This window comes from Priceomyces carsonii (assembly GCF_900007245.1).
Source record: "Priceomyces carsonii strain CBS4050 genome assembly, scaffold: Debaryomyces_carsonii_scaffold_4, whole genome shotgun sequence".
In the NCBI taxonomy this organism is placed as follows: Eukaryota; Fungi; Ascomycota; class Pichiomycetes; order Serinales; family Debaryomycetaceae; genus Priceomyces; species Priceomyces carsonii.
The window spans coordinates 234645-248355 of record NW_026946677.1 but is presented as its reverse complement, the minus strand read 5'-3'; the positions used below and the strand labels follow the sequence as shown (position 1 = coordinate 248355).

The following is a 13711-nucleotide window of genomic DNA, read 5'->3' as shown; positions in this document are numbered from 1 at the left end:
GAGGTTGATCAACGTCCTGCAGGTAAAATAAATTATGATATAAGCCTCAAATGCTATATAGGTAGAAGAAGTAAGAGCAAAAAGATAACGTTAGATTTCGAAATGAGAAGGTTGAGATTTAAAAGCATGAACTGCTGCAATCTGTATCAATTCATGTCCTCAAGTAAATGAGTTGTAGTGTGGGAAAATTTAATCTATTTCTTATCTGAGAAATTTCATAGATAATAATTTCTCAATGTTGCTTATGAGAAGTTCTACATATCTCTTCCCTATTTTCGTTAGGTATTACAGTATATAGTGACTAAGTGTATGTAAGTATGACGTACGGCTATTATCTTAAAAGCGTCGCAGCCCTGTGGCCCGGTGTATAGTGCATATCGCGTGACCTTTATTTACCTTAATGGGCCCGTGAGTATCACATATCTATCTACCACTCCAACTATCGCTTATTATAAATCAAGGGTCAAGTAATGCTTCAAAACAGATATAGTTTTATTTTCAAAGCCTAATATTAACTTATCTAAAAAATGGCTGAAGGAAACGAACAGAAGTTTGACCATGAGACACTAGGAGAGAAAAGGAAGTTCATAATTTCGACCTATGGTAAAAACTATAAAATTAAAGTGTTCTTATCTTTAAGGGCGATGGATTTGAATAAGGCAATCACAAGTAAGAAAGTCAAAACATGTGACTTAAAGAAGAACGTGGGTGTACCCGTTATCACTTCTAATGATAATGTCTTTGGTAGGAACGAATTATCTCTCAACAAGTGCTTTGTTCCTATCGGTGGTGACTTTGATCCAGAGATCGATGAACCTCAATTTTGTGAAGTAACGAAAGAGCAGCATAGTAGCTATAAGACTTTCAAATTTCAATTTACTCCTGAGGGTAAATCAGCTTTTACAGTTGCGTTATTTGCCCATAGACGCATTCCAATTTTAGATTTTGAATACAAAAACAATAGGTATAGATGGATTCGCAAGAGGGCTAAGTTTTCCCATAGCTATTCATATGATCTCTACAAGCTATCTGAAAAAGATCCATCACTTCTAGATGGATCGAATCGTCAGACTTTTGAATTGGACAACGAGAACGAGTTAGTTGGTTACAGTCTGATTTTAGGACTTAAGTCGAAACTACCTCAAAGTGAAAGGAATGCAAAAGATTATCTAGGCCAATTGAAATCTCAAAAGTCAACATCTTCCGTACGAAAAACTGCGGTGTTTTCTTTTATTGACTCTAGCTTCAAAACAACAGATGATCCAGAAGATATTAATTCAGTTGGTTTAGATTCATCTGTTTTTTTATGTTTGGCAACATATTTGAAGTATTTTGAAGATGAGAGAGAAAAGAGCGATAGTAGCAGTTACCATAGCGGTGAAAATGGTGGAGTAAATGTTATAGCGTAATTGTATTAAAGAAAAGTAAAGAAAAAACTAGCGATTGCCTTTAAAAGAAGTTTTAATGGCAAATAGTAGCATACTTTTCGAGAGCAGTTATTGAATTAGTACGTTCAAGATATACAATCAACATAAATATATAGATGTTTATATTCCCCACATCTAGTTAGAAAAAATTTTAATCTTTTATGCATAAGGTGCCTTAATATTAAATCAATCCACTCAATGTGAGTTTCTCAAGAAAAGGAGAAAGGTCTTCCCGTCTAATTTCGATTACAGAGCTGTCAAAACTATCAATTCTAACTTTAGCTCCAGAAGTGCTCGCAACCTGCTGAAATGCAACACTGAAAGTATTAAGACGCGTTGTACTTGAAACAGTTTCTTGCGCTTCACTACCACGTTTTTCATTAATACTATTCATTCCCCTAGGGTATTTAGGAACTAACCCTATAACAAGATACACGTCGCTGGACACATTCAAGCTTGCAACAATAAGGGGTCTTAATGAACGATTATTATTAACAAAATCTATCTCTGTTATATTATCAAGTAGCCAACTTCCAAGTTTTGATAACATTAAGGGATTACTGAATATTTCAAGGTCAGGTATTGATCCACTTTTTAGCACACATAATCTATACAACCTTAAATTTTTGATTAGTTTTCTCTCTAAAACAGATACACCTGTCTTAAATATAATTTGCTGAATCTGCTTGGCATGTTCTAGGCCCTGTAATAGCAAGGTTAGACCTCGCGACTTTTGTACATCCCATGAAGTATTAGATCGAGTCGCTTCCATGCTCAAAGCATCCCATGATATCCAAAAATTACTTACCCAAATTTTCTCTTTTTTATGTAATTGTGCAATTATGTTTCCATCAGAGCCAAAATCATCATCATCAATATTCTGATCTGTTATTGCCGAGTCTTTATCTAAAAGCCTCTTATCTAACTCCAAGAGAGCTGTTAAGGCTTCTACGCTCTCCATTGCAGATAACTGACCAGTATATCCAAATGTGCGAATAAAGCCATCTCTAACGATTCCTTCTAACCCATACAAGGGCAAGTATTTATTGAAGATGAATGGTAATTGTTTCTTGATTGAAATGTCCATATAGAGCCACTTTTGCTTAGCAATAGCTAAAGAAACTCCCATTTTTGCAAAGAGTTTATGCAACTTTTTCTTTCCTTCTTCGGTCCATAAATTGAGCTTTGCGTTCACTTGACTTGAATAAAGAAATGAATCATAAAGCGTCCAATGCCTTAATAGAAATAAATGATAGTCCTTACTGATATCCAATGATGTTGTATCTGCTGTTTTTTCGTTTTGTAAATTTGCTGAAGGACTTAATCTCAATACCTCATCCTTATAAAGTGGCTGAATTCGGTCGTATACCTCAGGGTATCTGTTATCAAGAGATGAAGTACCAATAATAGCCAACCACAAATTTTCAATGCTCGTTTCTCCAATTATAGATAACAATCCATAAATAGTCGCCGTCGTAGATGAGGAAATAGTTGTGCCTTGGTTATAGTAAGCATCAACTATGTCTTCAGAATGCGAAATATCAGCTCTCCGCTGTTTCTTCATTTTCCTTTCTTCCCTCTCCCGCTTTCTTCTTTTTTTTGGGGTCCCAGATTGAGAACCTTGTTCTTTTTCATCGGCATCAGTGCTTTGTTCGTCAAGCAGTTCTTCAGCTTCCAAATCACTTTCTTCAGCGGACAGGACATCACTCTCATCTTCTTCAATCTGTGATAATATCTTGAAAGCTTCGCTTTCTTCATTAAGATTTCTGTCAATGAATCCATCATCAAAGCAGATTATTGCTGAAGACCCAAATATATTATCCAAGTTCCACGGTCTGTGACCATCAATGATAAATATGCGTCTTTTCAGGCGAGACTTAAATATTTTATCTATTTTGGATAACTCACCATCATCCTCTACCGTTGTGGCTTTATATTCATAGTCTTCCAGGTCAATTTCGAAAAAGCTTTCTAAATCCAACATTGCACCACAGCCAATTAATATTACATTACTTACATCAATGTCTAAATTCTTGAAGTGAACTTTTAAGTCAGAATACCCCACAACGGGGATGAGCTGGTACTGTATTAGCTCTTTTTTCAATAGTACGCTCAAAATTTTGGCTGAACATAAAGAATCGATGCTTAAACATGAAACAAATATAATTAACTTACACGTTGAATGTGATAATGATGTACGTTTAATTTCCTTGAATACCTTTCCATAGTCTGAAGGTTGTATATACATATCAACTAAACCAACTCTCTATGAACGTGTATCCTATCTTACACATTAGCCTTAAAAACTTTGGGACAAAAACAACGCGTTCATATAAACCATAGTGTGCGAATCTCACAATTACGATTCAAAACTCAATTTCATTGCGCATTAGAAATTATTCACTTACGTATATATACCAAGACATACCGATATATACAAATGTAACCAAATGTATAACTTATTTTCCTGAATTTATTAAAAGCTGATCCTTAGTGGTCCTATATAAACAAGAAAAAAAGAGCATAACCACAAAATGTTACGCGTAAGAGAAGCTTCCAAAACTTCTCCGTGCCATGTCGTTAACATCCCAAGAAAGTACACCTCCTTCTTCACAACCAATCATTAATTTTCTATCAAACCAGTCCACTCCTGAAAGTTCCATTTCTCCATGAATATGATTTACAGACTGCTGGTAAGAGTCCTGGCAATAATTTCTGTAGGCAGAATTTGAGGAGGTTGCCGATTCCAACGAAGAACCCGAAGGGGGAGGCATAGATTCCAGGTGGTCATACATTATGTCATCATTTCTTGCTGCATTCAGTACCCCATTAAAAGAAGGACCAGCCCTTGTCGTTGGAGAAACTGAAATATGATTGTAAGCAGAATTATAGGTCGAATTCCATTGAGGCAAATTGAATTCAATAGGTGGATTGTAGGTCTCGTTTTCTTCCAGGCTCTTTGGTGGCAAGGGTTGGTAACTATAGTTCTTAAACAACTTAGGATTAGCATTAGTCAAATATTCTGATCCATAAACCAATGGCACTGGAAATTGTAATTCATCGTCTTCCGTGGCATCTTCCATATCTCCATATATACTTATTTGCTTATGTTGATGAAAGTCGCGTTTCGCATCATTGACTGAATCCATATCGTTGTCAATCGAGCATTCCTGTTCTACTTTAAGATCCTTTTCTTTTCTCATCTTTTCTTTATAGGACGCAAATTGATCGATAGCGAATGGGAATACAATAACTTGATGATCGTCAACACCATCAGAATTTAGATTCCTTAAATCGATCAAGTGCACTCTACCCACATGCTCCAGAACAACTAACATATTGTGAAGGGAATTATCTGAAAACTTACAGCATCTAAATGCACCTGATTGATGTCCTTGCCTAGTAGATTTGATCTCGACAATAGGCTTATTGTCAGACAAGTATCTTATATCATACAATAAACATGTTCCATCCTGGAACGCAGTTGCAAATAGATTGCCATTTGGATGATAGGACATCCCAAAGCCCGAATCATGGTTTGTCTTGATTTTCTTAATCCTTCCATCTTTTGACGTAGGATCAACTAAAAATATAGAGGATGAATCACCTGTTACATTGAGGATTTTTCCATTACTCGGACATTGAACAACATTATTCAAGGACGTATTAGCCTCACAAATAATTTTGTTTGTAATTGTGAATTTGTCGTTATTACCTATGTCGATCAGGTATAGGTTCGAGTCGTTATTACAAACATATGACTTAAACTGATTATTACTGTATTGTGATATCGAAACCGAATTGTTTATCATCTCCCCAACCTTAAATGTCCGTCTTACATCCAACTCTGGATTATAAAATGAAAAGAGACCCTTTGATGGCCTGCTACTCCTAGTATTCAAAGACAGCGGATAACTTAAACTCTCGACATTCATCGAAAAAATGTTGGAGGATGAAGTTATAAGCCCACCTGTAACAATGACACCATTAGCACCATGACTATAACAACGTGGAAAATAATCCAACTTTAAATGCTTTTCTGAAACGAGACCCTTTCGCCTTAATCTTCTGATAGACTCATCTTTAGTATAATATAGATCTCCATTACGTTTATCAAGTTGAATTAAATCTCTCAACTGCCAGTGGTTCACACTTGGCTTGACATCAGTTATGTATACTGGGTTTGGTTTCAAGTATCGCTGACCGTAATAATAATTCTGAAAGCATTTAAAGTAATTAGTATTCGTTACTCTTTGCGAATGAGAAGCGCTTAAAGTTTGCTTGCGCCCCTGTTGACTGGGAGTACTCTCTATTGTCATGATGAATCATAGAAATGAACCAAGTGGTCTACGCAAGGCTTCTAGTTCGATGCTTGCTCGTAATTATGCCGTGAATCTTATCAAATCTTGCAAAGTGTAGCTCTTATATGAAACAAGATTTCTTTTAACTATAGTTCAAAAGCGAGTCTCTCCGTAATATTACACCTTGAAATTATAGCTCGAATTCTTACAAATGCTAAATTATCAATCCTAAGTCTCCTAAGGTCAGCTCTGAGATAATCCGACAGTGATCAAGGAGCAATGTTCAAATCAGATTGAAATGCCACAAAGGCGTACCCCGTCATTTCTGGTTACGCAGCCCGGTAATGTCCGGGAGATAATTAGCTTGATGAGATGATCGACTCCTCCATATCTTGTGACCGGAGCGATGAGTAGTGCCAGGGTATTGAACACAGGACTAATTTGTAAGGCATGTTGTTCACACGAACGAGCACGAGTCACTCACCCCCAAGCTCGACATCACAACGGCACAGATATTAATCGCGCAGCTTATACACCGTTAGAGTCGCCAGGTTCAATTAGGTATTGAACAATAAAACTCTGATGAAAATATTACTGGAGCTGCTCCACATGTATGGTTGCAAATTCGAGTCCACCATTACTCAAAGGCACATCCAGGAGATACTTGGAATATTATCTTTCTCCAAAAGGAATGATGTGGTCTACTTTAGGTCCCATCGGCGATGTCATCTTAGACATGTACCCGACTTACTGTGTATAACACTATCGTTATGCGGTCACGTAACTGCGTTCAAAAGTGCAAGTGCAAATGTGTGAGCCAGGAACGAGGCATTGTGTTTTTCTAATATGTAGGTACTATTAATCTCATACCATTTCTTATCTTAATCATACCTGGAGGCAACGGGATCTTTTAACGAAGCGCGATATTTTAAGAGAAGTTCAGGATTATTTTATAAACCTCACTTTGAACCTGAGTCTACTAAATATACATATAAACGTTCCGCATGGCACTTAATTTTACTTAGACCAACACACATAGTGAAAGAAACGTTTTGAATCCTGTATATAAAAATTAACCCAAAGCTGATTATAGAGGAAACAGGGAAAAATAGGTTTGAGGGTAGGCAACGCCTTTTGCAAAGCAGTTTCTTATTAATAACAAAATAGTCATAACCCCATATATATATCCTTTTTGGAGTCTTTTGGCTTAATAATGGATTCGAAGGCTTATGATGTCCTTCCTATCTTGGAAGATGAAGTCAAATCAGGCTTCGTGTTACATAGTCAGATAGGATCTTTGTTAGATCATTTCCTCAAATACTTGAAAGAACCCCGCTACCAATCACCACTTACTATAGCCGAGCTATCAAACTTATTTCAAAGATTTTACAAAGATTTACAGTCAACTATTGTGGGACTTTACACGCTGTCTAATTCAACCAAAAAGCAACTCATAGCAAACTCGGAGTACTTTAAATCGGAGCCTCAGAAATTTGACTACTTGTTAGCAATTTCAAGCTATTCCTCTTCATCTATTAAACTAGTTAAAAGGTCTGATCCCGATGCACTTGTTCAATTGAGGATATTCAATTATTACAAATTCTTGAGAATTTTTGAATCCATAGAAAATGCTATCTTGAATCTTTTTACTTCCAAAAGCCTGGGAGAAGGTACTACTTTGTTTGAAAAGATTTTCAAATTTGATCAAAGGGATATAATATATCAAGAGTTTCTAGATGAAAAGCTAAGTGCCTTGAAAAATTTAGATATTCCTTTCTCTAAGTTCCATGAGGCAGATGACGAAGTACTCGGAACATTTCTTGAAAATTTAACAGAAGATGATATACTAGAAATCAACCAAGTGTTTGTTGAACTATCGCATAATATCACTCCATATTCAAAGCTCGTTAAGATTGTAGAGCTACAAAAACTTGTGTCGAAGCTACTTTCAAAAGTTTATGAATATGAAAAAATCAATAACGATATACTACTTCCAACAATTATTTATTTGATAATTTATAAGTTGAACCCAAGAGAAATATATTTAAATTTCGTATTCATTCGAAATTTTGTTTGTTTACTTGATCCATATAATATTGAATTGTTACAAATTAACGTAACCACTTCTTACGTTCCAACTATTAGAGATAATAAGTCCGTCCAAAAGCAAATTCGCAGGGCTAATTTGTTTCATTTACTAAACTTGGACGAAATGCAGAATAGAAGTCTAGAAGGGAATAACGCGGATTTTTTCAGCAATGATAAAGATCTTATTAATTACATTTCTAGCAAATTCTTGAATAATGGAGAATTAAATTTCTATTTAACTAACTTTGAAGCTGTAATTGTTTTCTTGTCGAACATACTTTTGTCTGAGCTAGCACCAGAAGAAAGCAGTACAAATAGTCTCTTATTACATTCGATTAATGTGCTTATAGATCAAGAGATATCTGCTCACTTTCAATTTCCAGAAGGAAAGTTAACAGAAGAGCTCAAGATTAAAGATGATTTTGAAAAGTCAAGTCGCTCAAGGTCATCGTCGCTTTTGAATACGATTAGCAATAAAATTACTGAAACAAGGTCAAGATCCAACAGCTCCATTGTCAATAGCTTGAAATCATCAAATATATCATTAAACAGAGAGAATTTCCCCACTTTATCTTCCAATGACGGCGATTCTTTAAATTCACCTGCGACTGAGGCAGATAACACTTCCAGTTTTGCCATGATGAAGAATATCATAGGACGGCTAAGTTCTGTGTCGGTGCCTCAGTTTCGGACAAATGAGGAAGTTTCAACACCAGAAGGAATGGATATTGCGAATCATAAGAGATCGACTTCCTTGATAAGTCGGATTTCACCGAATCATAGCAGAACTAGATCCTCGTCTCTTGAGACAGCTATACCAGTTCAACTGTCTAACAGAAATTCGATAACTTCTAAATTCACAACTGGAATGTCAGAATTGATGACAAAATTCAATACGAATATCAGTGATCAAACTAACACTGATACGTCTTCACAGATTCTTGAAACTATGAATCCATCAACATCATTGGAAACGCATGATACATCAATTATTACTTCACCAAGACGCCCAGACTATAGTAGGGGAAGAACTACAAGCTTGCAAGTCATGGATAAATGGTTCAATAATTTAAGCAATAGCAATAACAACGACCTGAATCACCAAGCCAATAATTTGACTCATTCAGATGAAGGTTCTATTTCATCTGGTTCTCTTCTAGATTTAACCAAGTACCAGAATGTTGATTTCGAATCGCTCAGCATCATCGATTTAAAAAATTTGAAGGCATGCTATGACCAGTTGTGCAAAGAGCTTTGCAAAGAATCTATTATTACAAAAATCTATGAAGAGCATTGATTTCTATATATATTTGAATTAGTCCTCAGGGTTTAGTCTTTTGTACCTGTATATACATATGATATTCCAGAATGATCCGTAACCAAATAGAAGAATATAAGAAAACACTAGATTCACGAAAATAGATGTGAGAACCACAATTCCATGTTACATGTCATCAAACAGAAAGCACGGTCGTTCATCTGATGATGAGTTTTCCATAGGACTGAAAAAAATAAAATTGGACTACTTGTTGGATAATTTGAAGCTTTGTGACGACAATGAAGAAAATAATACAAGTGCATCTGATCAACTGAATGTCTATGATATCAACCCCAATATAAAGTCTTATTCAGTGATCAAGACAACAGATGACTCATCTACTTCATTACCAAACATAACGTCTTACATTGCCCTGAAACTTGTATCCCATTATGAAAATACCATAAAATCCAATCTTTCACTAATACCATGGTATAATTATAAATTCTTAGTAGCTTACAAATTTCAGAGATGGCTACTCAGGATGTTCAATAAGTTTTTGAGGAAATATTGTAAACGGAATCATTCTAAATATAAGCCGCTAAGACTTTTCGATAAGATGATGAATTTGATTAGCCAAAATAAATTGAGCTTTCAAGATCTTTTGAAAATTGCTATCAAAGAGAATGATATTGAGCTTCGAAATTTGCGACATAAGTATGAATTGAAGGAGGTTTCAGAAGAAGATATTGAGGATGAAAGTGGAACTTTAGCTAACGTTAAATACAATTATTGGGATAATCTCAAATTTGATAAAGAGTTAGACATGCTAGATTCTGATTGTTCTGAACCAGAAAGCAAACAAAATAGCAACGAAACATTGAATATTCCTAAAATTATAGAAATCAGCGATGATGATGATGATGATGTCTCTGACGTAGAAATGGAGATTGATAGCACTTCCAGTTCCTATAATTCTTCCAAGTTTCTTAATGAGTCAAAATATGGATCTTATTACAATGCGCATAGAGATTTATGAGCTGGCTAGGCTGTGATACTCTTTAACATAACTTGTATATGTAATTAAAGATAAGATTATCATTGCAGGTTTTTTTTTTTTAATTTCTCATGATAACCTTTCCTGCACTAAATTATTTAATATATGAACCTCATCACACAGCAGAAGCGATCTAAATAGTCTAATTTAGACTTTAAACTCACAATGTCGGATCTAGAAACTTTGCCGAACGATATTATCCTTGAAATATTCTCTGAGCTAAGCCCGCGAGAAACAAGGGATCTTATTCTGGGTTTAAGTGTTTTATCCTCAAAATCTGAGAATAGATCATTAATAAATCTTTTGTATAAGAGATTATTCGGAGGAAAAATTATTGTTGAAGTATACAATAGTCAGTCTCTGACTAAAGACACAATCCTCACTATAGACTCATTCAAAGATAAGTTTTACAGTGGTGATTTCGAGAGTAAAATATTCTTACGAACAAGACCTAACATCGTTGAATTTAGATTTATAAGAAGATCAAGCGATTACTCAAATTTCCTTGGGAAACTATACGAATTTAATTCTTTATTAGAGTGTGACAATAGTAGCTTTTTGGCGTACCTCACTATGGCACTTCAATTAAATTTTTACCTTGATGGAAATTTGTTCTTAGTTGAAAATCCGGTCTCTTTCAGCGTAATTATCCTCAAAATTCTTATAAATATCTCGAAGGTCAAATGCTTGAGTCAGAGCCTCAAGAACTTGACGATCAAGTCTACTGACATTGGTGAATCATTTGTTGTAAAATGGTCACAGTTACTTGAGAGATTTTCTAATTTAGAATGTTTAAATTTAGCAAACAATTTAATCAAGTCGAGTGTTAACTATCAGGATGATTTACTATGCGTATGTTTCAAGTACCCAGCACGCTTGAAAGTTCTAAATTTGGATAGGAATTTGATAAATCATTTGACTTCTGATTTTCTAGAGATCCTACCCCATACTTTAGAAGTCTTGCTGATTGCTGACAATAGATTAGTCTCATTGAATTTTGAGTTCAGAGGGGATATAAGGATAATTGAATGCCTCCCTAACATCAAGCGTTTTATTTTGAATCAGAACCACTTTTTATCCTACATACATCCCTCGATATTCATTGGTGCTAAGGGCATCAGATTAGAAATTAAAGGTTGTAACCTTGAAGAAACTAATCTCAAAGAATTGAAAAGGTTAGCTGAAGTTCATTCATTCGATATTATAACATAATATGGTACTCCAGAACATATTGAGTGTCATATCCTGTATATCCGAACTCGCACTGAAGGAGATGAATTCGTATAAAATTCGCTAATAGTAATTTTTAAATTAGGTTTGAGTAAAGGTTATATATTTCATTGGTTATGAAATGCTTCCCTTAAGAATGCTAACCTTGCCAAGCGCGTGTATGAGGCAATGTTCCTATCCCCTAGGGAAATATTTTGCATCTTGTCAAATACGGCCGCTCGTTGCATATTCTTTGAAATATCTGACAAGATTGAAATCGGGAATCTTAAAGCAGAATGAAGTCGCACGAGGAATCTACAACATAAATGCTACGAGTCAAGCTATGTGGCTTTCTACATCGAGACCTAATAACAATGATTCATCTGAGAGTATACAGAGCCTGAGAATTAGAAAACCAAGTACGGTGCGTAAAGACGTTTTAAAGCTTTTGAAATTAGCGAAGCCAGAATACAAATTATTGGCGTTTGCTCTTGTTTGTCTAGTTATAACTTCTGCTGTAGGCATGTCTTTGCCTTTACTCATAGGAAAAATTTTGGACACAGTGAACTCGACTCCGCAGACGATACAAGCAGATGATCTTCCGCACGAAAAAGTTGTTGATACTTCGAGGATTTTAGGGTTGGATCCTTCTGTATTTTATACGGGCTTATGTGTATTTTTTGTGGTAGGGTCTGTTGCCAATTTTGGAAGAGTTTATTTATTAAGGTCAGTAGGCGAAAGGTTGGTAGCACGCTTGAGATCTCGTTTGTTTCTGAAAATTTTGGCACAGGATTCTTATTTCTTTGATATTGGCCCAACGAAGGAAGGAATGAAGACTGGTGATTTGATTTCAAGAATAACGAGCGATACGCAGATCATATCACGTACCCTTAGTAACAATATAAGTGAGGGAGCGAGGTCCTTTATCAATGGCATTGTGGGCCTTTCGATGATGTATTTTGTATCATGGAAATTGACGCTTTGTATGAGTTTAATTTTTCCACCGCTAGTCTTGATGTCATTCTTTTATGGTCGGAAAATCAAAGGCTTATCCAGAAAGATACAAGAAAATTTGGGTGAAATTACTAAATTTTCAGAAGAGAAACTAAATGGATTGAAGACAATTCAAAGCTTTGCTCAGCAGAGACTGGTAATTCATGATTATAATAAGGAAATAAAAAGAATATTTGCAAACTCGTTAAGAGAAGGTAAATTGAGCGGTGTTTTTTATGGCATTAATGGGTTCCTAGGAAACATTACTTTGATTGGTCTATTGATAATAGGCACACGTTTCATTACGGAGGGTGGATTATCAGTAGGTGATTTGTCAAGCTTCATGATGTATGCGGTTTATACCGGAAGCTCTGTTTTTGGACTTGGAAACTTTTATACAGAATTAATGAAAGGAATTGGCGCTTCAGAAAGAGTTTTTGAGCTCCTTGAACTGAAACCTCATATAACAAAAAGCTCCGGAAAGAAAGTCGATGCTTTAAGAGGCGATATTAAATTTGATAATGTGAGATTCAGTTACCCTTCTAGGTCCTTCACCGAAGTACTCCGTGGATTGAATCTAGTAATTCCTCAGGGGGCAAATGTCTGTTTTGTCGGACCATCAGGAAGTGGGAAATCAACGATTGCACACTTACTTTTAAGATTCTATGACCCGATTTCCGGCTCTATAACAATTGGTGGAGAAAATATAAGAGAGCTTAATGTTAATAATTACCGCTCAAAGCTAGGCTACGTACAACAGGAGCCACTATTATTTGCTGGTACTATACGTAGTAATATTCTATTTGGTAAGAAATCTGCTTCTGAGCAAGAAATATTAGGGGCCACAGATTTGAGTAATGCAACTGATTTTATCAAAAATATGCCAGAAGGTCTAGACACAAAAATTGGGCCATCAACTGGAACGCAGCTAAGCGGCGGTCAAAAGCAACGTATTTCCCTTGCTAGAACTCTCATTGAACGACCGAACATTTTAATACTCGATGAAGCAACATCTGCCTTAGATTCAATTAGTGAGGAAGTAGTCATGAGAAACATTAAAAAGCTATGCGAACATGATAATACGACTATTATCTCAATTGCACATCGCTTATCTACAATAAAGAACAGTGAAAGAATCATCGTTCTTAATAACATTGGCGAAGTGGTCGAAGATGGTAAATTCGATCACTTATACCTGCTCAATGATAGTCAGTTAAATAAATTACTCCAAAGCGATTTGGAATAAGTATTTAGATTTTGCATTGTATATATATATACCGAAGATCATCAGAATTTCAGTTTTCACATGCGCGCGGTATGATTATTGTCTTATAAATGATTATAGTATTATTTCTTTATACTATCGGACGATTAGAGA

General features: G+C 35.5%; 7 protein-coding genes across 7 annotated transcripts; 5 read left to right on the top strand and 2 right to left on the bottom strand.

Annotated features, from left to right (window-relative positions):
- Nucleotides 1–527: 527 nt before the first annotated feature.
- PRCAT00003609001 (uncharacterized protein) lies at nucleotides 528–1409 on the top strand (the record flags this gene model as incomplete). Its single annotated transcript, XM_062953549.1, has 1 exon — nucleotides 528–1409. One exon carries the CDS (start codon nucleotides 528–530, stop codon nucleotides 1407–1409), a length of 882 nt encoding a protein of 293 aa, XP_062810341.1.
- A 199-nt stretch (nucleotides 1410–1608) lies between these two features.
- CDC45 (DNA replication initiation factor) lies at nucleotides 1609–3675 on the bottom strand (the record flags this gene model as incomplete). Its single annotated transcript, XM_062953548.1, has 1 exon — nucleotides 1609–3675. The coding sequence occupies one exon, from the start codon at nucleotides 3673–3675 to the stop codon at nucleotides 1609–1611; it is 2067 nt and encodes a 688-aa protein (XP_062810340.1).
- A 289-nt stretch (nucleotides 3676–3964) lies between these two features.
- PRCAT00003607001 (uncharacterized protein) lies at nucleotides 3965–5746 on the bottom strand (the record flags this gene model as incomplete). Its single annotated transcript, XM_062953547.1, has 1 exon — nucleotides 3965–5746. The coding sequence occupies one exon, from the start codon at nucleotides 5744–5746 to the stop codon at nucleotides 3965–3967; it is 1782 nt and encodes a 593-aa protein (XP_062810339.1).
- Nucleotides 5747–6941: 1195 nt separating this feature from the next.
- Nucleotides 6942–9113, top strand: PRCAT00003606001 (uncharacterized protein; the record flags this gene model as incomplete). The annotated part of the gene is made up of 1 exon (XM_062953546.1): nucleotides 6942–9113. The coding sequence occupies one exon, from the start codon at nucleotides 6942–6944 to the stop codon at nucleotides 9111–9113; it is 2172 nt and encodes a 723-aa protein (XP_062810338.1).
- Nucleotides 9114–9264: 151 nt separating this feature from the next.
- PRCAT00003605001 (uncharacterized protein) lies at nucleotides 9265–10113 on the top strand (the record flags this gene model as incomplete). Its single annotated transcript, XM_062953545.1, has 1 exon — nucleotides 9265–10113. The coding sequence occupies one exon, from the start codon at nucleotides 9265–9267 to the stop codon at nucleotides 10111–10113; it is 849 nt and encodes a 282-aa protein (XP_062810337.1).
- A 183-nt stretch (nucleotides 10114–10296) lies between these two features.
- On the top strand, nucleotides 10297–11343 carry PRCAT00003604001 (uncharacterized protein; the record flags this gene model as incomplete). Its single annotated transcript, XM_062953544.1, has 1 exon — nucleotides 10297–11343. The coding sequence occupies one exon, from the start codon at nucleotides 10297–10299 to the stop codon at nucleotides 11341–11343; it is 1047 nt and encodes a 348-aa protein (XP_062810336.1).
- Nucleotides 11344–11482: 139 nt separating this feature from the next.
- MDL1 (ATP-binding cassette permease) lies at nucleotides 11483–13579 on the top strand (the record flags this gene model as incomplete). Its single annotated transcript, XM_062953542.1, has 1 exon — nucleotides 11483–13579. One exon carries the CDS (start codon nucleotides 11483–11485, stop codon nucleotides 13577–13579), a length of 2097 nt encoding a protein of 698 aa, XP_062810335.1.
- Nucleotides 13580–13711: the final 132 nt, after the last annotated feature.